Source organism: Chiloscyllium punctatum, chromosome 42 (assembly GCF_047496795.1).
Source record: "Chiloscyllium punctatum isolate Juve2018m chromosome 42, sChiPun1.3, whole genome shotgun sequence".
NCBI lineage: Eukaryota > Metazoa > Chordata > Chondrichthyes > Orectolobiformes > Hemiscylliidae > Chiloscyllium > Chiloscyllium punctatum.
In genome coordinates this window covers 22,744,340-22,767,131 of record NC_092780.1, presented here as the reverse complement: position 1 = coordinate 22,767,131, position 22,792 = coordinate 22,744,340, and the positions used below count along the sequence as shown (strand labels likewise).

At 40.9% G+C, this 22,792-nt stretch overlaps 1 protein-coding gene across 7 annotated transcripts in view; it reads left to right on the top strand.

The window, feature by feature from the left end:
- hdac5 (histone deacetylase 5) overlaps nt 1–22,792 on the top strand; it is a 361,492-nt gene that overhangs the window by 57,065 nt on the left and 281,635 nt on the right. For 2 of the 7 annotated variants that reach the window (XM_072561642.1, XM_072561645.1), the window contains exons 2-3: nt 12,847–12,962; nt 14,867–15,055. The exons of 2 other annotated variants lie outside the window; for them this stretch is intronic. In XM_072561642.1, coding sequence (XP_072417743.1) covers nt 15,034–15,055 — 22 coding nt within the window. In that variant the 5' untranslated portion in view covers nt 12,847–12,962; nt 14,867–15,033. The remainder of the gene's footprint in view (nt 1–12,846; nt 12,963–14,866; nt 15,056–22,792) is intronic. 3 more of the 7 variants (XM_072561640.1, XM_072561641.1, XM_072561644.1) reach the window with 2 other exon arrangements.

Below are 22,792 nucleotides of genomic sequence, written 5' to 3'. Positions count from 1 at the left end.
ACTCTTATTTGTAATGGTAAAAAGATCAATGCGGCATTTCGGAGGTTCTATTCTGAACTGTGTCAGTCTGAATGTTGTGAGAATAGATGGGCTAAAATTGAGTTTTGTTTTAAGGAGCTCTGATCTTCTGGGGGTGTCTGCTGAGTAGGCATCGTTCCTTAGTACTCTTAACAGCATAAGAGACACAGGATGCGGCAATGCAACTTCTAAATGGAAAGGTGCCCATCCCTGATGGTCTTCCCAGTGCATTTTATAAAGGATTTGTAAACACACTGTCAGGACCAATGCAAGACATGTACAGCAGAACCTTGATTATCTGAATGAGATGGGCGAGCACTATTTCTCTCAGATAATCTATTATTCGGTTAATTGATTTCCTCTGGGGCATGGAGATTTCTGTGAAGTCTGCTCCCCGTTCAGGAGACTGTGCAGCAGCACTCTACACGTGAGGTCCCACCACCTCAACCCCTGCCTGTCCCCAAACCAGTCTGACCCCACCCCACTCCGCGCCCCCCCCCCCCCCCCCCCCCCCCACCCCCACCCCCGGCACACCCTCAGCCAAACCCCCCACCCCAGCAGCCGGACTGTACGCCAACAGTAAGACTGCTGTTGCCTTTGTGGAGTAAGTCTCCAAATAGTGTGTGCGAACGTGTACGTGTGTGTACACACACACACACACACACACACACACACACACACACACACACACACACACACACACACACACATACGTTTACTACACCTTTTTGACAGGTTCCACCTTTTGCTCTGCACAGGGCAATGTTAGAGAGTTTACCTGGGGAAGGGGGAGTTTAGATTACATCACTGTGTAGAACTCCAGGGAAAGTGTGGGGGGGTGGGAGGTCAGTCATTTAGAGTCGGTGCCTGGGTCCTTTACATTGATCCCTTGGCAGCAGTTCTCACCAGTGGTATAAGTTCTGACAATTTTAACATTGGTAGGGGAAGTCGGCAAGGCTGTCCCCTTTCACCTTTGCTTTTTACATTGGTGATTGAGCTGTTGGTGGAGGCTATTCGCGGGGAACCTAACATAGCTGTCCCAAAGGTAGCTGTGTTAGAGTACATAAGATTACACAATATATGGTTGATGTTCTTATTTTTCTTTCGAACTCTGCAGTCTCGGTGCCTTGTTTGATACGGTGTATTAATTCATTTGGTTCTTTTTCCGGTTACAAGGTCAATTTTTCAAAGTCGGAGGCTATGCCTATGGAGGGGTCTTAGGGGAATACCTGATGTGGAAGGTGGGTTCCCCTTTAAGTGGGCACTGGGAGGTTTTCTTTACTTGGACCTCCTTATTACCCCCTCGCTTTGATCAGTTATTAAAGGCTAATTTTGTTCATTTGTTTGACAAGATTAACAAGATCTTCAAAGGTGGGGAGCCCTTCCAATATCATGGTGATATTATCAAAATAAACGTTCCTTGCTTATTGTACCCCTGGCGGATGTTCCCGTTGCGCTTTCCTAGGCAAACATTTCAGAAATTGAATGGCTGGTTTAGTTCTTTTATTTGGCACTATAAGTGGCCCCTTATTAAGCTTGTGAAACTGCAGTTGTTCCAGGGATTGAGGTGAGTGGATCTTCTGGGCATTAGAAGATATCAACTGAGCTCCTTCCTATCTTTTTGGAAGTGACTGGGCCTGTGGGGACTCGGCATTGACATGGTTGGACATTGAGGCTTCCCAGGCGAAGTTAACCTGTTGTTTTTAGGCAAAATGAGAACAGTTGCTGACACGATCAAAGCATGTAGGGTAATATGTCTGAAACATCTTTTTTTTGATCCCATAGGTGGCATGCTGGGTTTCCGGTCATGGACGATAGATCCCAGTTTAAACTTTGGGCGGATAGGGGAATTTCTTGTTCGGGTGATCTGTTTGAGGGTGAAACTTTTGTCATTTGATCAAATAACGATATGGGTTATCAAGTCGGGACCTCTTCCGTTTCTTTCAGATTAGAGGTTTTATCCAAAAGCAGACCACACTCTTGACTGAGTGTTACAGATCTGATACGGAAAAGAGGGTGCTTCAAGAAGTTGCATCAAGACACTGTTCAAAAGGGCCACAACACACTGCAGTACACCAGAGCTGCAAAAAGAGGAAGAAGAACACCAATACAAGGTATTCGCCAAAAACGGATACCCTCACAATTTCATCAACAGATGCCTAAGAGAAAGACAACGGAATGAGGACATGCCGCAACCCAAAGGACTAGCCACACTACCATACATCAGGAGCATTTCAGAACTGACAGCCAGACTACTGCGACTGCTAGGACTAATAACAGCACACAAACCAACAGCCACTCTCAGACAACAACTCACCAGAACGAAGGACCCGATAGCCAGCATGAGCAAAATCAATGTAGTGTACAAAATTCCATGCAAGGACTGCACAAAACACTACATAGGACAAACAGGAAGACAGCTAACGATCCGTATCCATGAACACCAACTAGCCACGAAACGACACGACCAGCTATCCTTAGTAGCCACACACGCAGATGGCAAGCAACATGAATTTGACTGGGACAACGCTACAATTATAGGACAAGCAAAACAGAACAGCCAGGGAACTCCTAGAGGCATTCATCCACAGATTCAATCAATCAGCACATTGATCTGCACCCAATATACCGGCCTCTGCAACGGACAGCTGGAACTGACAACCGGAAGCGGCAGATTCGAATCACGACAAATGCCGGAGGAAAGATCACAGAAGCGCTTCACAGGAGGCTCCCAAGCACTGAGGATGTCACCTAGACAAGGGACGAAACGTCTGCAACACAAATTCACAGCTCGGCTAACAGAACCCCAACAACGAGCACCCGAGCTACAAATCTTTTCACAAACTTTGAACACCTAAGGGGGCTTCAGGCGAAGAGCACTCTTTTCAGTGAGTACTCTGTAATTTTTTGTTTGGAGGAGGTTTCTTGAGTGATATCTAGCGTCTACGTGAGGTTTGGGAGAGTGTTAGGAGTTGAGATTACTTTGGAATCATGGGAGGATATTTGTGAGAATGCAAGGAGGATTTTGATATGTAATAGGATCCATGCTGTGCAGTTAAAGATTCTTCATAGGGCTCATCTGGCAGGGAGCATCTTCAATATGCCCCAAAAGTAAAATAAACAAGGGTACCCTCACGGATTGTCTATGGTTCTGCCACAAGCTCCATGAGTATTGGAGTGCTGTGGCAGGGGTAATAGGGAGGGTTGTGGGGGCTAAAGTCAAGGTGGACTCTGTCTCTTTGCTCCTGGATTTGCCGAATGTACCTCCCTTAAATGTACATGGGAAAAAGCTTTTCAACATTCTTATTTTTTGTGCAAGGAAGAACATTCTGATGTGCTGGGTGTCTGCGAACCCACCCCCTGGTTTGTTGGGGTGACATAAGTTAATTATGGAACACATTCCTTTAAACTTTCTTACAAATATGATGCACCAGAAAACGGACAACTTTTCTAAGATATGGCAGCCTTTTTGAATTATTTGGAAGCAGATCTGTCCGTCATTTTGTTTCGGACTTTTGTCAAGCCATGATGGTTTGGTCTGATAAACCTAATGCCATGAGAGGAAGAATTTCGAATGAATGTGAATTTAATAATTGCTCTCGAAGGTTGACTGCTGCGGTCTTGTTGCATTGAGCTGCGTTACTTATTTATTTATTGATTTGTAACAAGTGTAGTTTTGATTTCTTGTAGTATAGTATTGGTATAGTAGTTGATTTATTGTTTATCATTGTTTTTGATGTTATGATGCTATCTTTTCATATTTTTGTAATTTTCTAGTTTTGTAAAGAAAAATTTTTCAATAAAAATATTTTTTTAAAAAACAGGATGGATAGAGTTATACGCAGACGGTGGTGTGTGTATTGAATGAGCTGCCAGAGGAGGTGGTGGAGGCTGGTACAATTACAACATTTAAAACCTGCCTGGTTGGGTATATGAATCGGAAGGGTTTAGAGGACATGGGCTAAATGCTGGCAAATGGGACTAGATTAATTTAGAATATCTGGTTGGCACAGATCTGTTGGCCCGAAAGATCCATTTCCATACTGTAAATCTCTATGTTTTGAAAAATGTCATGCTGGAAAAACGCAGCAGGCCTGGCAGTATCAGAGGACAATAATAGACAGGCAATAGACAATATGTGCAGGAGTAGGCCATTCTGCCCTTTTTGAGCCTGCACCATATATTCAATATGATCATGGCTGATCATCCTTAATCAGTATCCTGTTCCTGCCTTATCTCCATAACTCTTGATTCCACTATCCTTGAGAGCTCTATCCAACTCTTTCTTAAATGAATCCAGAGACTGGGCCTCCACTGCCTTCCTGGGGCAGAGCGTTCCACACAGCCACCACTCTCTGGGTGAAGAGGTTTCTCCTCATCTCTGTCCTAAATGGTCTACCCCATATTTTTAGGCTGTGTCCTCTGGTTCGGCATTCACCCATCAGTGGAAACATGTTTCCTGCCTCCAGAGTGTCCAATCCTTTAATAACCTTATACGTCTCAATCAGATCTCCTCTCCGTCTTCTAAACTCAAGGGTATACAAGCCCAGTCGCTCCAGTCTTTCAGTGTAAGGTAGACCCGCCATTCCAGGAATTGACCTCGTGAACCTACGCTGCACTCCCTCAATAGCCAGAATGTCTATTGCCACAAGCTACAAGCCAGGAAAGACCTAAAGAGAGAGCTAAGAAGAGCCAGGAGGGGACATGACAAGTCGTTGGCAGGTATAATCAAGAAAAGCCTGAAAGCTTTCTATAGGTATATCAGGAATAAAAGAATGACGAGTGAAAATAGGGCCAATCAAGGACAGTAGTGGGAAGTTGTGCATGGAATCTGAGGAGATGGGGAAGCGCTAAATGAATATTTTCCATCAGTATTCACACTGGTAAAAAACAACATTGTCGAGAATGCTGAGATACAGGCTACTGGACTCGACGGGATTGACATTCGCAAGGAGGAGGTGTTCGCAATTGTGGAAAATGTGAAAATAGGTAAGTCCCCTGCGCAGGGTTGGATTTAATCTAGGATTCTCCACAAAGCCAGGGAGGAGATTGCTGAGGCTTTGGCTTTGATCTTTATGTTGTCGTTGTCTACATGAATAGTGCCAGAAGACTGGAGGATAGCAAATGTTGTTCAAGAAGGGGAGTAGAGACAACCCTGATAATTATAGACCAGTGAGCCTTAGTTCGGTTGTGGGTAAAGTGTTGGAAAAGGTTATAAGAAATAGGATTTATAATCATCTGGCGAGGAGTCAGCATGGTTTTGTGAAGGGTAGGTAGTATCTCATAAACCTTATTGAGTTCTTTGAGTTGATGACCAAACAGGTGAATAAGGGTAAAGCAGTTGATGTGGTGTATGTGGATTTCAGTAAGGCGTTTGAAAAGTTTCCCCATGGTAGGCCATTGCACAAAATATGGAGACATGGGTTTGAGGGTGAGTTAGCGGTTTGGATCACAAATTGGCTAGCTGAAAGAAGAGACAGGATGGTGGTTGATAGGAAATGTTCATCCTGGAGTTCAGTTACTAGTGATGTACCGCAATGAACTGTTTTGGGGCCACTGCTGGTTGCTATTTTTACAAATGACCTAGTTGAGGGTGTAGAAGGATGGTTTAGTAAATTTGCAACGACACTAAGGTTGGTGGAGTCGTGGACAGTGCTGAAGGGCGTTGCAGGTCACCGAGGAGCATAGATAAGCCGCAGAGCTGGGTTGAGAGGTAGCAAATAGAGTTTAATGCGGAAAAGTGTGAGATGATTCACTTTGGAAGGAGCAACAGGATTAAAGAGTACTGGGCTAATGGTAAGATTCTTGGTAGTGTAGATGAGAAGAGCGATCTCTGTGTCCATGTACATAGATCTCTGAAAGTTTCCACCCAGGTTGATAAGGTTGTTAAGAAGACATACAGTGTGTTAGCTTTTATTGCTAGAGGGATTGAGTTTCGGAGCCACGAGACCATGCTGCAGCTGTACAAAACTCTGGTGTGGCCACACTTGGAGTATTGTGTGCGTTTCTGGTCACCACGTTCTAAGAAGGATGTGGAAGCTTTGGAAAAGGTTCAGAGGAGATTTACTCTGATGTTGCCTGGAATGGAGGGAATGTCTTATGAGGAAAGGCTGAGGGACTTGAGGCTGTTTTTGTTCGAGTGAAGAAGGTTGAGAGGTGACTTAATTGAGACATATAAGATAATCAGAGGGTTAGACTGGGTGGACAGTGAGAACCTTTTTCCTCGAATGGTAATGGCTAGCACGAGGGCACATAGCTTTAAATAGAGGGGTGATAGATACAGCACAGATGTCAGAGGTAGTTTCTTTACTCAGAGTAGTAGGGGTGTGGAACACACTGCCTGCAGCAGTAGTAGACTCGCCAACTTTAAGAGCATTTAAATGGTCATTAGATATTCATATGAATGAAAATAGAATTGTGTAGGGTAGTTGGGCTTCAGATTGGTTGCACAGGTCGGCGCAATATTGAGGGCCAAAAGGCCTGTACTGCGCTGTAATGTTCAATATTCTCTGTTCATCCTGGAATTCTGACATAGTTGAAAGGATGTTTTAACTATCTGCACTTTGTGAACATTTCAGAGGCTTGATCCTCTTCTTTTTAACTTTTATCTTTTTTGAGCTTGCCTCTTAGTACTTATCTCTCTGAATGTGTGTTGTGTTGCTTGTTCTCTCATGTAGTAATTAATAAATTCACTTTTTTTTTACACCCAGAGAGTTTAACAGGTATCCATAAGGGAAGGGATCTGTTTCAAAATTAACCCCATTGTGACTAACTAAGGATGTGGTGAACGAAGAAGGGGAATCACTGCATCCCTTCTTAGCTGCAAACTTGACAATTTGACGTATCTAACCTGGATACCCAGCAGAGAGTTGGCATGGACATGACTATGTTTACAGCAGAGGGGGAAGGTCATTCTATAATTCTAATCTTAGGGCTGTGATTTGAATGTTGTGGAACCATATAATCTATGGAAAGGTAATCTATAGGGCACGACCTTGTGGTGAGATGTTAATGAAAATCTGCCATGGATAACACATTGGGACATAGAAAATAATTTCCAGTTAATGAAAGTATAGAATTTTTTTACTGTGAACACATAGTGTTTTTGAATGAAAATCCATTATTTTAATTATGTGCATTCATAAATATATAGTACAGTAATGCATGAATAATATAACACCTACAGATTCATAAGCAATGTTTTGATGCTGCCTTTTCTGCTATTTTGTGCATGTCCATGACTAGAATAAACATGAACTATCAGAAATGTCCCACAAACTATCCATGTAAAAATAACCTGATTTGCAAAATATAATGCTGCTAAATCTTTTGGCTCATAAGCTACTTGAAACAACTCTTGCAGGACAGTTTATGTTTTAAAAAAAGCTGATATGTGCAAATTAAACACTAAGATTAACTAAACATAGGTAGACTGAATATGTGTTCAAAATTTATATTCCATTACTAAGAAACTGACTTTTTCTTGGATTGAAAACTTAGTGTTATGAGGATAAGTTGGGCAGGTTGGGCTGCTTTCCACTGGTGTTTAGAAGAGTGAGGGGTGACTTCACTGAAATGTATATGAAGTGGGGGAGGTGGGGGATTGTGTTGTTAGTTTAGTTAGGTCTAGCCTTTCGGAATAGAGATGAGAATTTTTGAGTTCCGTAACTTTGGAACCCCATAAAATAACATTCCATGGCAGTTTCTCTATTATATCATTATTTCATGTTTTGTTACGGTATAATGTGGAATTTGATCAAAGGATCAAATTTTTATTGTCCGGTTCAGGATAAAGCACAATGCACTAAAACGTACCTCTTTAGTAAATGTTCAATTCTTCCAAACTCCAAGAGAATGTGGCTGTTTGCATCTCTGCCTCTTTTGGTGAGTGTATTTAGCTGAAGTCAGACTCATGTGAGGGTGAGTCCTCTGGATTTAACACTGAGCATCATTCTTTCTTATTGTCCCGATGAAATGTCAAAGCAAGAAAATGTTGGTATTTACTTCGTTTTAAAAAAAACTCTTCTCATCCCTCAACGTTGCATTTCTTCTTTAAAACTTGACAACTGGACTAAAGGATTGTTCACGTGGAACATTGGAATGATGGAAATACCATTGGTTGTATTTCTTCCAGAAAGTTTCAGAAAATAATATTGATCACTTTTAAAACTTGGGGTGAGACATTGAGTTGAAATTCCAGTGTTGTGGATGGAAATTTGTGTTTTCTTTTTGGTATTATTACAAATGCTTCCAGCAATTTGGTTTCTTTCTTCATGCCATCCTAAATTGAAATTGAATGCCTACCAGCCTGAATTGAATGCCTACCAGCATTTACTACTGGTAAACTGGCTGCTATTGCTTTTTCCATTGAGGAATAATCTAATAAATGTGACATTGATTTACAGAGCAGTTTAAAAAAAAAATCCTAATGTCCTCCAAAGCATTTACCTTCTCTCCCTTTGGTGAGTTATACCTGCTGATCAATTGTGTCCTTATCCTTTTTAAGTGAGTGTATCTCTCCATGGATGTTGAGAGACAGTTCAGTGTAAGCTGGAAACTGATTTCTGTGCAATGTTGCCCCTTTCTTTGTCACACCTTATTATCAGATCTTAAACTTGCGCTAAATTTTTGAAGCATGCCTAGCATTCAGAGCTGTTTAATCATGGGAGTTGGGTTGCACAAGCTTAAGAGAAATTCTGGCAACCAAAAGTATCAAATCTTCCATTATTCTTCTCAGCGGGATTCTAAAGAAGTTGTTTATGCTAAAGTGGTCGATTAATGTGTTGCTGTAAAAGCGCAGCAGGTCAGGCAGCATGCAAGGAGCAGGAGAATCAACGTTTCGGGCATGAGCCCTTCTTCAGGCTCCTGCCCGAAACGTTGATTCTCCTGTTCCTTGGATGCTGCCTGACCTGTTGCGCTTTTCCAGCAACATATTTTTGGCTCTGATCTCCAGCATCTGCAGTCCTCACCTTCCCCTACGCTAAAATGGCTCAATTACAACCCTTAACACTTGATATGATATGAATCATTATTGGGACAGATATCATTTGTATCTTTCAATCAGCATTTTAACCATTTAACTGAGACCAGTAAAGGTCACGAGTTTACCAATAGCGCTATCATCTTTGAAAATAGTTAGTTGAATTCTTTTTTTCAAGGATGGAACTGGCAATTTGTGACTGCTCCTTTTGGAATGCTATCCAACAAGATAACAATGAAATGCATGCATGACGCTAGAATGACTTTGTTTTGCTTCTGTTTTGAGGGAACCTGATTTATGAAGCTTCCCATCTACCTGTGTGCAGATCTTGAAACTGTAGTCTTTTTCCTGGATTAAATACAATATATTTTCCTTTTGTGTGTTTCTGTTTCGCCACGAGGGCTACAGGAGGCTCTGGGGTTAATTGCATCCATAGATTTTCCTGAAACTATGTCTCATGGTATGTCCAAAATGTGGTCAGTGCACTGATTAAATGAATTTATCAACTTTTTTAAAATTTGCAACAATTCAAGTTAAAAGAGGCTTGCAGTCAACCTTTTTGTTTCAAATAGGTTAAAGGTTTGTTTATTATAAGCTATTAAGAAAAGTTATCTAAAGTTAAGAGAAACGATTGTTACAAGTTACATTTACCAAGAGGCTAAATGTCCTCTTCCTGCACTATAGAGACACTATGATTTGTTTTGGTTTTAACAAAGTGGGTCTAACTGAAACATGCTTAAAAATGTGTTGCTGGAAAAGTGCAGCAGGCCAGACAGCATTAAAGGAACAGGAGAATCGTCGTTTCGGGCACAAGCCCTTCTTCAGGAAGTCCTCACTTTCTCCTAACTGAAACGTGAACATGCAACACTGCAGATTTTGCTTTACCAATAAAACAGAAGTTTATAACCAAAAGAAATGTAGATGAAATAGAAAGAAATGGATTTCATAGAATCAAGAGCATCCCACCCAGACCTACCCTCCTACTGTATCTCTGTAACCTTTACATTTCCCATGGCTAATCCACCTAACCTGCACATCTTTGGAATGTGGGAGGAAACTGGAGCACCCAGAGGGAAACAAAGCAGATATGGGGAGGATATCAAAACACCACAAACAGATGTTCAAGGACTGGAATGGAATTAAGGTCAGTGGAGTTGTGGATAGTGACAAAGGATGTTGTAGGTTGCAGAGCTGGGCTGAGAGGTGGCAAATGGAGTTTAATGCGGACAAGTGTAAGGTGATTCACTTTGGTCGGAGTAACCGAAATGCAAAAACTGGGCTAATGGTAAGATTCTTGGTAGTGTAAATGAGCAGAGAGATCTCTGTGTCCAGGTACACAGATCCTTGAAAGTTGCCACCCAGGTTGACAGGGTTGTTAAGAACAGTGTTTTAGCTTTTATATTAATAGAGGGATCGAGTTCCGGAACCATGAGGTTATGCTAAAGCTGTATAAAACTCTGGTGCGGCTACACTTGGAGTATTGTGTACAGTTCTGGTCACCGCATTATAAGAAGGATGTGGAAGGATGTTGCCTGGTATGGAGGGAAAGTCTTATGAGGAAAGGCTGAGGGACTTGAGGCTGTTTTCGTTGGAGAGAAGAAGGTTGAGAGGGGACTTAATAGAGACATATAAGATAATCAGAAGGTTAGATAGGGTGGACAGGGAGAGCCTTTTTCCAAGTATGGTGATGGTGAGCACAAGGGGGCATAGCTTTAAATTGAGAGGTGATAGATATAGGACCGATGTCAGAGGTAGTTTCTTTACTCAGACAGTAGTAAGGCTATGGAATGTTTTGCCTGCAAAGGAAGTAGATTCGCCAACTTTAAGTACATTTAAGTTGTCATTGGACAAGCATATGGGCGTACGTGGAATAGTAAAGGTTAGATGGGCTTCAGATTGGTATGGCAGGTCAGCGCAACATCGAGGGCCGAAGGGCCTGTACTGCGCTGTAATGATCTATGTTCAGTGTCAATGGCCTTGTGAGGCAGCAGTGCCAACCACTGAGCACCTGCGCAGAATTGGGGGGAGGTGGTGGGGTGGTAGGAAGTCACTGAAAGCTTATGGACATTGAAAGTTTTCTTTTTAACAAAGCATTTCTTAGAAGTAATGTGACATCTGAAATGTTGTGTGCAATTTTGGATGTCTTATCTGAGGAAGGATGCTCTTGCTGTAGAGGGAGTGCAGTGAGTTTATCCGGTTGATTCCTGGGATGGCAGGATTGATGTCGTGGGGGAGATTAAGTGGATTAGGATTATAATCGCTGGCGTTTAGAAGAATGAGGAGGCGGATCTCTCAGAAGCCTACAAAATTGTAAAGACTAGACAAGTTAGCTGCAGTAAAACGTTTCCAATTAGAAGAGTCCAAAGCCAGTAGAGATAGTTCAAGGATAAGGGATAAATCTTTCAGGACTCATTAAAACAAATTTCTTCACCTAGAGTGGTGAGCCTGTGGAGAAAGCGATTGACGCCAAAACATATTTTCAAGGAGGTGGTAGAAAGCGATCAAGGTTTTTTGGGAAAGGAAGGATGAGGATATTGAGCTCAATGATCATTTTGAATGCTTTAAACACCTACATTTTCATATTACACATTTGTGTAAACCGATTCTGCAACTTCATTGGGCATTGGTGTTACAAAAATTGCTTTAATTGGTGTTCGTTAGAATGAAAATATCCAAACAGTTCTCTTTAAGTATAAGGTAGGGAAGAATACTATCGGTTATATTAGACTTGGGTATATTTTTGTGTTGTAACCTGTGGAGTCATGGGACGAGAGGACATTTGTCCCATCACATATGCTATCGAGATATTGATAGCCATAAATCAGCGTCCCACAGGGCAAGTTTGTTGATGTGTTGTGAAATCTAATTTCTGCCATTGATCTGATTCATTTCGGCTTTTTCTTTGCTCCATTAGCATTCCAAAACTGCATAGACAGTCTTTCCATAAGATGAATTTGAAGCTTGCTCTGTACTCTGGATATCTTTAACTTGTGTGTATATATATTTTTAATCCACATGTTCAAGCATGTTATGATCATTCTCTGGGGCAAGTGGGACTAGCCAAATACTTTCCCATAATTTTGTAAGAATTTTGTCTGTTATCATTATTTGGCACACAACTTGAAATTTTAAAATCAGAACGATGCAGCAAAGAAATCATTTAACCCTTTGTACCCATGCCATTTATGCCACACTGTGATTAGGCAATGCTGCTTTTGTCTTTGCAGAACATTTACATCCGTCCGCAAAAATGACTGTGAGCTTCCGATTACCTGCCACATCATGCCACTATGTACCCTGGCTGGCATTGCTGTCTCAGACCTGCTGCCATGCTCCAATGAAGCTTAGCACAAGCTAGAAGAACAGCACCTCATTTTCTGTTTGGGACCCCTGCAGCTTTTTGGACTCAATATCGAGTTCAACAATTTTAGGGCTTGAGCAGCTTTTGCCATGTCCTTACCATAACCTCAACACACCAGACCTTGTCATGATATGGGCTGCTAGCACAAATGACCCAGTGTTAGACACTAATGGTCCCTGTTAGCAGCTATTGATTCCTCCAGGCTGACCTTTACCCAGTTCTTTGTCCAACTGTTTTTTGTGCTCTGGGCTCCATTTCCACCCCATCTTTAGCATATATGTATTAACCTTTTTCCTAGTTACGATCACTTCTCAAGAAGGGTCGCTGGACTCAACTTTGTACTGTGCTTTCTCTCCACAGATGCTGCCAGAGGGACTGAGTTTTTCCAGCAAGTTTTGCTTTTGGTTTTGTTTCTGATTTCCAACATCAGTCTTTTGCTTTTATTTTAATTGCTTTTGTCTTTCTTATTTCTTCCCACTTAATTTAGATTGCTGCATTTGACAGAGCTTGTGCCATTTTGTAATCCAGCTTCAGGTCGATGAATTGAAGACAGCTGATTTTACATTAATATATAAAGCTGGGGGTGAGAAGTTGCGTTTTCTGGTCAGTGGTATCTCCTGAACAATGTACCTTTTTGACCATCCCTTTGACTTGTCTTAGTTCTTTTTCCTGTTTTGCATTATGTCTGTTAGCTAATATGTGTAATGACTTACAAAATCTTGTTACACCAGAAGTGTGATGAAAGTGCAAGTTGTTCCTGTTCTTATGGTTATTTCAAATAATTTAGCTTTGTTCAATGTATAAAATTCGCACGTGGTATTTTTAAAAAAATCCAACACAGATTACTTTGACTGTTGAGTAGTGCAGTGCACGTTTCCACTGCATGACTAGTCTTTTGTCTATCTGTGAAAATGGATAGCGAATGTTGGCAGGCAAAAGTGTCCAGTTGTAACCTTGCCTTATGTTCATTTGTATGCAAAGATGCTTACCAGCTGGATAAGAATCAGAAGTTCTGATTGACAATGAAGTATGAAACCTGGACCTTTCTCATCTGACTTCTCTTAATATTTGGGCAGCACAGTTGTCATCCCGTTTCTGCATTTGTTGAAGCATACAGCATGGCTCAACCTTTGTCACCTTTATTCCGAGCCCTAGAGAGCGTGCAATTACCCATGTATACAAAGACGTGAGTTCTCGGTCTTCTCTCAAACAGCAGATTCTTACGGAATTATAATGTCACTTACAGGGAGCAGCATCCAAATCAGGCATCATCTGTATTGACCTTTACAATCCGCAAGCATTAACCGTAAAGATTAAGCCATCTAGCATGACACAGTAGATGTTCATCACCTCGTTAACTGGCATTACACAACAGATGTTCTTCACCTCGTTAAACCACTACCCTTGCCTCCAGCACCTCATTGTTTACTGCAAGTTCTTGTCTGGTCAAAGTCATGCTAACTGAGCCTTTATCACGAAGCTCTAAACTTAACTCTTTCCCTATCTGCTCATACCTGATTTACATTCTCACGGTAGCTCGGTGATTAGCACTGCTGCCTCATGCCTAGTGCCAGGGACGTGAGATTATTTCCACCCTTGGTTGTCTATCTGTGTGAAGTTTGTACATTTTCCTGTGTCTGTATGAGTTTCCTCCTATAGTACAAAGATGTGCAGGTTAGGTGGACTGGCCATACTAATTTGCCCATAAAAGGGTGTGTCTGGGTGCGATGCTGTTTGGAGAGTCCGTATGGACCTTATGGGCTGAATGACCTGCTTCCCCATTTTAGGGATTCTATGATTCTGATGTTTTGCAGTGACTTTTTGTATTAACAGATCACCTATAGTATTGCTCCCAATTGATCAAAGAATAAGTCACATTTCAGATAATGTATTTTAAATCAAGAGTATGATGAAGGAAGCACCTAAACAAGCTTTGTACCATATAGAAGGTTTTTTTATTAAATTATATTGCTCTCAAACTGTATGGGTAAAGTCAGATGAATTATATGCTTCTAAATGGTTTGGAGTGTATGAGATAACTGCAACACAAAGGAGATAATTTTCTAATACTTAATTAAGTCATATTGTTGATAGTTGAATAGCAAAATTGAGCAATTTGTGAAACAGTTGTAGATTTGTTTGGGTCATAAGGATTGCTCTGCAGTCAAAGTTGAATATTTAACATTTGCAAGGTAGTCAAATTGCACTGTCACTGTCACAGTATGATAAGTTTGCATAGGTATTTCAATTATTTGCTATAGGAACCTAAATTAGGGCAAAAAAGGAGCAACTTGCATATGGAGAGAAGATGTTTAAATGTATAGATCACTACATTTAAAATCATACGTTATGTGCAGAAAAGAGGCAAGTTGCATATTCTAGTTATCTCAAATGTCTTGCACATTTTATCAATTCAAGTTTTACTTTTGCTACATTAAATTATTTTCTATATCTACACACTACAATGCATAATATATTAATGTTTTTGTTTCTCTTTGAATATACAGCACCAGAGTTTGAAGAATTAATTGTTCCTGAAGTGGGAAGAGATGCCAGCCTAATGTAGAAAACCAAGAGTATTCGTATTATCTTCAGCCTCAGCAGGATCTTCTCATTTTTGTTGTAAACAAACAGATATTGTGTGGCAGGGATTTGCAGTGAGACCAGGTGAATCATGAGCTCTCCAGATAACACAGGTAATGTTTTCAGTATCTATTTTGCTTGTTTCATTTATTTTTCCATGAAATAAATAGTTCCAATAATGAAAGAAGATTAACCGCAGAGATTTCTAACCACTAAATTGAAGAGGAGAACTTAATCTCTTTGTCATGAGAAAGTATAATATTGTCATGTAAATTTTGATACGTCATTTTGTAATCAAATTAATTGCATTGCATGCTAATTTTCCTTTTTGTCTTTGTGCTCAAAGTTAATGTTTTTATTAAAGCATTGCTGTATGTGTGGTCTTGGCATAAAAACAAATATGAAATCTTATCAGTCTTTTCAGTAAAGTAAAATATCCTAGTTTGTGACTGTGTACTCTTAGTTTTGAGAATGCTTATTAAGTTCCTACAGACTTGCTGATTGGTCTATGCTAGCCACGTGATAAATTAGCTTATAGAAACAGATTGAATCCTGATGATCGTGTGCACAAAAGAATAAACAACTTTGTTTTTCAATTTTCATGTGTCCTCATATTTATAAACTCCTACTTTCTTTCTTGATAAGTTTGCTTAAACATTATATTTGGTATTCAAACTTTTAAAAAATGCTTCCTCAACTATGTTCTAATCAATTTGTAAGCTTTGGACCTTCGCTAAAACATGCAAGCACACGTCACAAAGTCATAGGACTGTACAGCATGGCAATAGACCCAATTCGTCTATTCTGAGCAGATATCTTAAATGTATCTTGTCCCATTTGCCATCATTTGGCCTATATTCCTCTAAATCCTTCCTATTCATGTCGCTATCCAGTTGCCTTTTAAAGTGTTGTAATTGTACCAGCGTCCACCACATGTTCTGGTAGCTCATTCCATGCATGCACCACCCTCTGCGTGAAAACGTTGCCCCTTAGGTCCCTTTCAAAATCTTTCTCCTCTCACCTTAAACCTATGTCCTCCAGTTTTGGACACCCCCACCTCGGCTCTCAGCCGATCAAATGCTGTGGTCCTGTCCGCTCAATGAGGCTTAAAGACAGAAAGGCACAGATTTCCAACTATGGCAGTGCCGTAGAGCAATACCAAAAAAAGAGAAACAATCTGGGAGACAATAAAACATAGGAGCAGAAGTGGGCCATTCAGCTCATTGAGTGTGCTCTGCCATTCAAAGAGATCATGGCTGGGCTGATAATCCTCATCTCCAATTGCTGGCTTTTCCACATAGCCTTTGATTCCTTTATTGGTTAAAAATGTCTATCTCGGCATTGAATATTCTTAATTACCCAATCTTAATGGCCCTTTTGTTAGAGAATTCCAAAGATTCGCAGCCTCCAGTGAAAAAAAAATATTTCTCATATCTTTCTTAAGTATGCGATCCCTTTTTCTGAAATTATGTCCTGTGGTTCTAGACTTAGAAAGAACCTTTCCACAACTACCCTGTCAAGTCTTCAAAGAATTTCATTCTTCTCTATTCCAATGAGTACAGGCCCAATCTACTCAACCTTTTCTAATTAGATAGTCCCTCCATTCCTACTATCAACCTTCTTTGAACTGGCTGCAAGGTCACTGCATCTTTCTTGAGATAAGGGCCCCAAAACTGTTCAGTGTTCTAGCTGTAGTCTGACTAGTACCTTGTATGGCTTTAGCAAACTCCTTACTTAAATATTCCACTCCCTTTGAAATAAAGGTCAACATTCCACCTGCCTTCCCTTTTATATGCTTAACTTGGATGCTAGCTTTTTGTGATTGATGGACATGGACTTCCAATTCCCTTTGTTCTGTATCTTTCTGCAGTCTTTCTCCACTTAAATAACATTAACTCTCCTTCCTGCTAAAAATGCATAACCTCACATTTTCCAATATTATATTTCACCTTCCAAGTTTTTGCCCACTAACTTAACTTGTCCATAAACCTCTGCAGACTTTGTCATCCTCACCATTTGCCTTCCTACCAATTTTTGTCTCATCCGTGAACTTTGGTGACAATAAGTTCACTTTACTCATCCAAGTTAACACACCAGTAGTAACAGGCACCTTCCCTCATTTTAATTCCATGTCTTCGATTAGTTAGCCAATCCTCTCTCCACGCTAGTACACTACTTTGAGCACCATGAGTCTTACCTTAAGTGGACAGCGTGGTGGCTCAGTAGTTTTGACTGCTGCCTCACAGCACAGTCTAGAAATGTGCATTTTAGGTGGATTGGCCATACTAAATTATCTGTAGAGCACAGGGATATGTAAGTTACATGGGTAGCCATGATAAATAAGGGAATGGGTGGGAAGCTGGGCATAGGTGAGATGCTCTTCAGAGGATCAGTGTGGTCCCCTTTGGGCCGAATGGACTCTTTCCGCACTGCTGTGTGGATTCTGTGATTCTAAGTAGCCTAATATGCGGTACCTTTTGAAACACTTTGTGGAAGTTCAAATATCTTGCATCCACTACTTTGCTGCTTGTTAACTCCTCAAAGAATTCTGTTAAAGTTTGCGAGAGGTGATTGCCCCTTCATTGGCAGTTTTCTAATCCTCTGGGACTTTACCAGAATCTGAGAATACCTGGAAGACTATTACCAGTATGTCATGGTTTCTGTTTTACTTCCTTTAACATCCTAGAATACATCTCAACAGATCTGTAGTCCCATTAGTTTCTAGAGCACTTTTTTTTTATCAGGTGATAGTTACTGTATTTATTTTTTGTCCTTTTCTCCCTTGAACATGTACTAATTTTGGGATGCTATTACTGTCTTATACTGTGGAAACTAATGCAACTTATTCAACTCTTCTACCATTTCCTGTTTCCCCCATTATTAATTCCATGGGCTAATTCTGTAAGTGGCCTATGTTCATTTTGGCATTTTTTAAAAACATATTTAAAAAAGCTGTTGCTATTTGTCTTGATGTTACTTGCAATTTTGTTCACAAGCTATTTTTTCATTTTTTTGCGGGGGGGAAGGGGGGAAGCTGCAGGGAATAATTAGGAAAATTCAGCCACTTGTCAGAAGAGCAATGCATGCTTCATTTTTCTGTCTCTTAACGTGCAGCTGTAAAGACAGTGAAATGTTTTATCTACTTTTTTAGAATTTGGGTATTAATGGCAGTTAAGTAATTCTATCTAAGTAAAGTTTTGATTTCAGTTCCAGTATTCCAATATTTGTTTCCATTTTAATTGTGCTGGGAGTTGGAATATACTTTGAACCTTTTTCCTAATAGATGGATCAAAGGAGTCTTGTAAAGGGAAGAAACATAGAATATAGGAGCAGGAGTGGGCCTTTTGAGCCTGCTTCACCGCTCAGTATGGTCACGGCTGATTATCAAACTCTGCTACTGCTTTCTCCCCATATATTTTGGTCCGTTTAATCCTAAGAACAGTGTCTACATCTTGCTCGACAGTTTCCTTTGGATGATGATTCCACAAGCTCACTATTCTCTGGGTGAGGAAATTCCTCCTCATCTCCATCTTAAAACGCCTACTCCTTTATCTTTGAACATGACCCCTGGTCCTGCACACTCCAGTCATTGAGAATATCCTTCCTGCTTCTACCTAATCTTTTTGGGTTTCATAGGTTTCTATATTCCCTTATTCTTCTAAGCTCTAGTGAATATAGTCCTAACCAATGTCAGTCTGTCCCTGTATGCCAGTCCCACCATCCCTGGAATCAGTCAGGTAAACGTTCTTTGCACACTCAGTTGCCAGAACATTCATTCTCCGATAAGAGACCAAATCTGCACGCAGTATTCTATGTGCAGTCTTACCCATATCCTGTACAGATGCAGCAAGGTGTCTCTGCCCCTATACTCTAATCTACTGGCTGTGATCCCATTTAAACATCCCATTTACCGCTTCATCACCTTGTTGCATCCACATGCTTGCTTTCAGCAGTTGTTGTATGAGGACACACAGGTCCTATTGTACCTCGTCCTTTGCGAATCTATCACCATTCAGAAAATTTGCTTGCCTGTTGTTGCTACGAAAGTGGACAATCTTATACTTATACACTGTATACTGTATCCGCCATGTTTTTGCCTACTACTTAATTAGTCCAAATTACACTGAAATTTCTTTGCATCCTCCTCACAGCATATGTTCCCATCCAGCTTTGTATCTTCTGCAAACATGGTTGTATGACCCAGTTTCCTCACATATATATACACTAAGACTAGCTGGAGTCCAAGCATTAATCTCTGCTAGTCACTGTCTGCCAGTCGACAAAAGACTCGTTTATTCCTAGTCTGTGTTTCCTGTTCTCAACGAGTTTTTAATCCATTTCTGTACGTCTCACAACCAATCCTATGCACTTCAATTTTGTATATGAATATCAATAGCTAAGAGGGTGATGAGACATGAAGTGATTTTTCTCCCCAAAAGATATGGAAAAGGGATAGCATATCCACAAAGCTTAGACCAAATTTGAAAAATCTAAATAGTGTTTTATGTCTAAAACAATGCTTGTCACTTCTCTTAAGTTGAACCACTATGGTTTGGATGTGTTGGCAATATCTGATGTCTGTTTCTCGGTGGTATTTACTCATATGTTATGCTTTGGTCAACTAGGGAAAGTCTCCAATTAAGTTTATGACACACTCAAATATAATTAATTTGAGACAGCATGTGATAATTCCTCTTAATTAGAATTGTCACAAGTCATGATGGTTTGAGATGCTTACAATAGCAAGGGCAGAATCCTCTAACAGGTCCTGTATTTACCAGGAATGGCCTTTTTAAAAAAATTATTTTGTAAAGGTAGTGTGCACAACCATAAATTTACCTCTAAATTTTGAACAGGAGTGATTTGTAGGTGTGGTGTGTTCTTGAGAATTTTAATTCATGTTCTTTAAATGAAGTAATTCCTCAATTTGTAGATATTTTTATCAACCTGTTCAGGCAAGTTATGAAACTTCTGGAGCAGGTGGGACTTGAACCCGGGCCTTCTGGCTCAGGTAGGGACACTAGCACTGTACTACAAGAGCATGCTTGGTCTTTAATGCTTCTGTTTGTCAGCATGTGTTGTCTAAAAGTACTGTATCTGCTTGTTGAAATGAGCTCAGTTAGAGGTTAACTGATGAATAAAATTTGGTGTTTGAATTAGCCTCTGGTTGGACAGAGGTATTTTATTTACATTGACTTGAGAGTTTATGAATCAAAGTCAATTTGATTTCTTATGTCTGCAACTAAATTACAGTAAGTATGAAAAGGGAAGAGGGTCCAGTGAGTTGTGTCCAAGTATATGTTCTTCAGTTCAATATAAGAATTTGATGCTCTACAAATGGGAGAAAAGGGTTTATTCTACTCGATCCGTTCGTTCCTTTATTTGAGTTTTAAATATACCTTCTCAGTGAAATGTAGAATGATGTGTGCGGTGTGACATGGCCATTGTTTTTACCTAGTGGATCTTTGAAAACCCAGCATCTTCTGGATTGCCTCCTTCATTAAACTGGGCTTATTTGCCTTGCCAGCTTGAAAAGAATGTAGTCCCAAATCTTGTGTGTTCATTTATGCTCCTCTCTTTCACACAACAGTAAAACATTTTTAAAACGCCTCATGTATATTTTCAAGCAAAAGAGCCAACTTTAGAGCTATCTGCATATTTTTGTAATTTTCCACTTTCTCTTTAAATGCATACCAGTCACTACTTAATATACAGTAATTTAATTTAAAAACAGTTTTTCTGATCTGCACTTATCATTACACAGTTGCAATTCACTAAAATATTGCCTTCGCACTCCCTTCTGAGCCACACCTGAAGGAACTTAGTGCCTTCTGGCACAGTTAGTCCGAGTGAGGAAATGCTTCTGGTTTTGTATTGCCATTGGAAAAAAAAGCTTGTAACACCATCACCCTTTTTGATTTTTCTTATTCTAGTTTTAATGAGCATGCATTTCAAAAAGCGTTTGCATCATTGATCTCAGTTTTGCTTGAAGCAACAGTGAACATTTCTGAGAAATTGATGTGTGTCAGTTACAAATACAATGGGAGATGTATTAGTCTATCTAATGTAAGATTGTGCAATATAAATATAAGGCTACCGTATTCCACTTTATGCCATTACCTAGCTCAGTGGGATTGCCATTGCTTGATTCCGCTCTCTTATCTGCCTGATTTGTAATATAAGCAGATCAGTAACGACTTTTCTTTCAACCCTTCCCCACCCCCCTTCCCCATCTCTTATGGGCGGCATGATGGCTCAGTAGTGAGCACTGCTGCCTCACAGCGCCAGGGACCCGGGCTTAATTCCTGCCTCGGGCAACTATCTGTGTGGAGTTTGTATATTCTCCTGTGTCCTGCGTGGGTTTCCTCCAGGTGCTCAGGTTTCCTCCCACAATCCAAAGATGTGCAAGTTTTGTGAATTGGCCATGCTAAATTGCCCGTCATGTTAGGTGCAGGGGAATAGGGTCTGGATGGGTTGCTCTTTGGAGGGTCAGTGTGGACTTGTCGGGCCGAAAGGCCTGTTTCCACACCGTAAGGAATCTAATCTACTTTAGAATCCCACAAGGATATGTCTTTGCCACACTCCTGTTTCTCATCTTGGCAACAGAATCCACAGATATGAATTTGATTTTAATATGTATGCAGTTGACACCTCGTTTCCCCTTCTCTGACATCTCTCTCTCGTTCCCCCATTGTCTTGGATTGCTACAATGTTTGCAAATAATATTACACGTGTGGACTCATCTCCACTTTCACATTCAGAATAGTTTATTTTGATGCATATAATATTGTCAGCACATAATTAATATGTTTAACAAAGACAAAATTGAAAATATGACAGGTTTTTTTTCTCTATAGTATTTAAGTAACAGATGCAAAGGAAAATGTTTAATTTTTCTTCTGGTTCTAAATTTTAATTGTTCTCTTTTCTCTCTCTGTCTCTGTGGGTCTCTCTCTCTCTGTCTCTCTCTGCATTTCTCTCTCTCTATGTCTCTCTGTGTCGCTCTGTCTCTCTGATTCATTCTCGCTGTCTCTCGCTGTCTGTCAGTCTCTCTCTCTCTCTGTCTGTCTGTCTCTGTCTGTCTCTGTCTGTCTCTGTCTGTCTCTGTCTGTCTGTCTGTCTCTCTCTCTCTCTCTCTCTCCCTCTGTGTGTGTGTGTGTGTGTCTCTGTCTCCCTCACTCTGTCGCTCGCGCGCTCTCTCCCTGTGTCTCTCTCTCCCTGTGTCTCTCTCTCCCTGTGTCTCTCTCTCTCCCTGTGTCTCTCTCTCTCCCTGTGTCTCTCTCTCTCCCTGTGTCTCTCTCTCTCCCTGTGTCTCTCTCTCTCCCTGTGTCTCTCTCTCTCCCTGTGTCTCTCTCTCTCTCCCTGTGTCTCTCTCTCTCCCTGTGTCTCTCTCTCTCCCTGTCTCTCTCTCTCCCTGTCTCTCTCTCTCCCTGTCTCTCTCTCTCTCCCTGTCTCTCTCTCTCTCCCTGTCTCTCTCTCTCTCTCTCTCTCTCTCTCCCTGTCTCTCTCTCTCCCTGTCTCTCTCTCTCTCCCTGTCTCTCTCTCTCTCCCTGTCTCTCTCTCTCTCCCTGTCTCTCTCTCTCTCTCTCCCTGTCTCTCTCTCTCCCTGTCTCTCTCTCTCCCTGTCTCTCTCTCTCCCTGTCTCTCTCTCTCCTGTCTCTCTCTCTCCCTGTCTCTCTCTCTTCCCTGTCTCTCTCTCTCCTCTGTCTCTCTCTCTCCCTGTCTCTCTCTCTCCCTGTCTCTCTCTCTCTCCTGTCTCTCTCTCTCTCCCTGTCTCTCTCTCTCCCTGTCTCTCTCTCTCTCTCTCCTGTCTCTCTCTCTCTCTCTCTCCCTGTCTCTCTCTCTCTCTC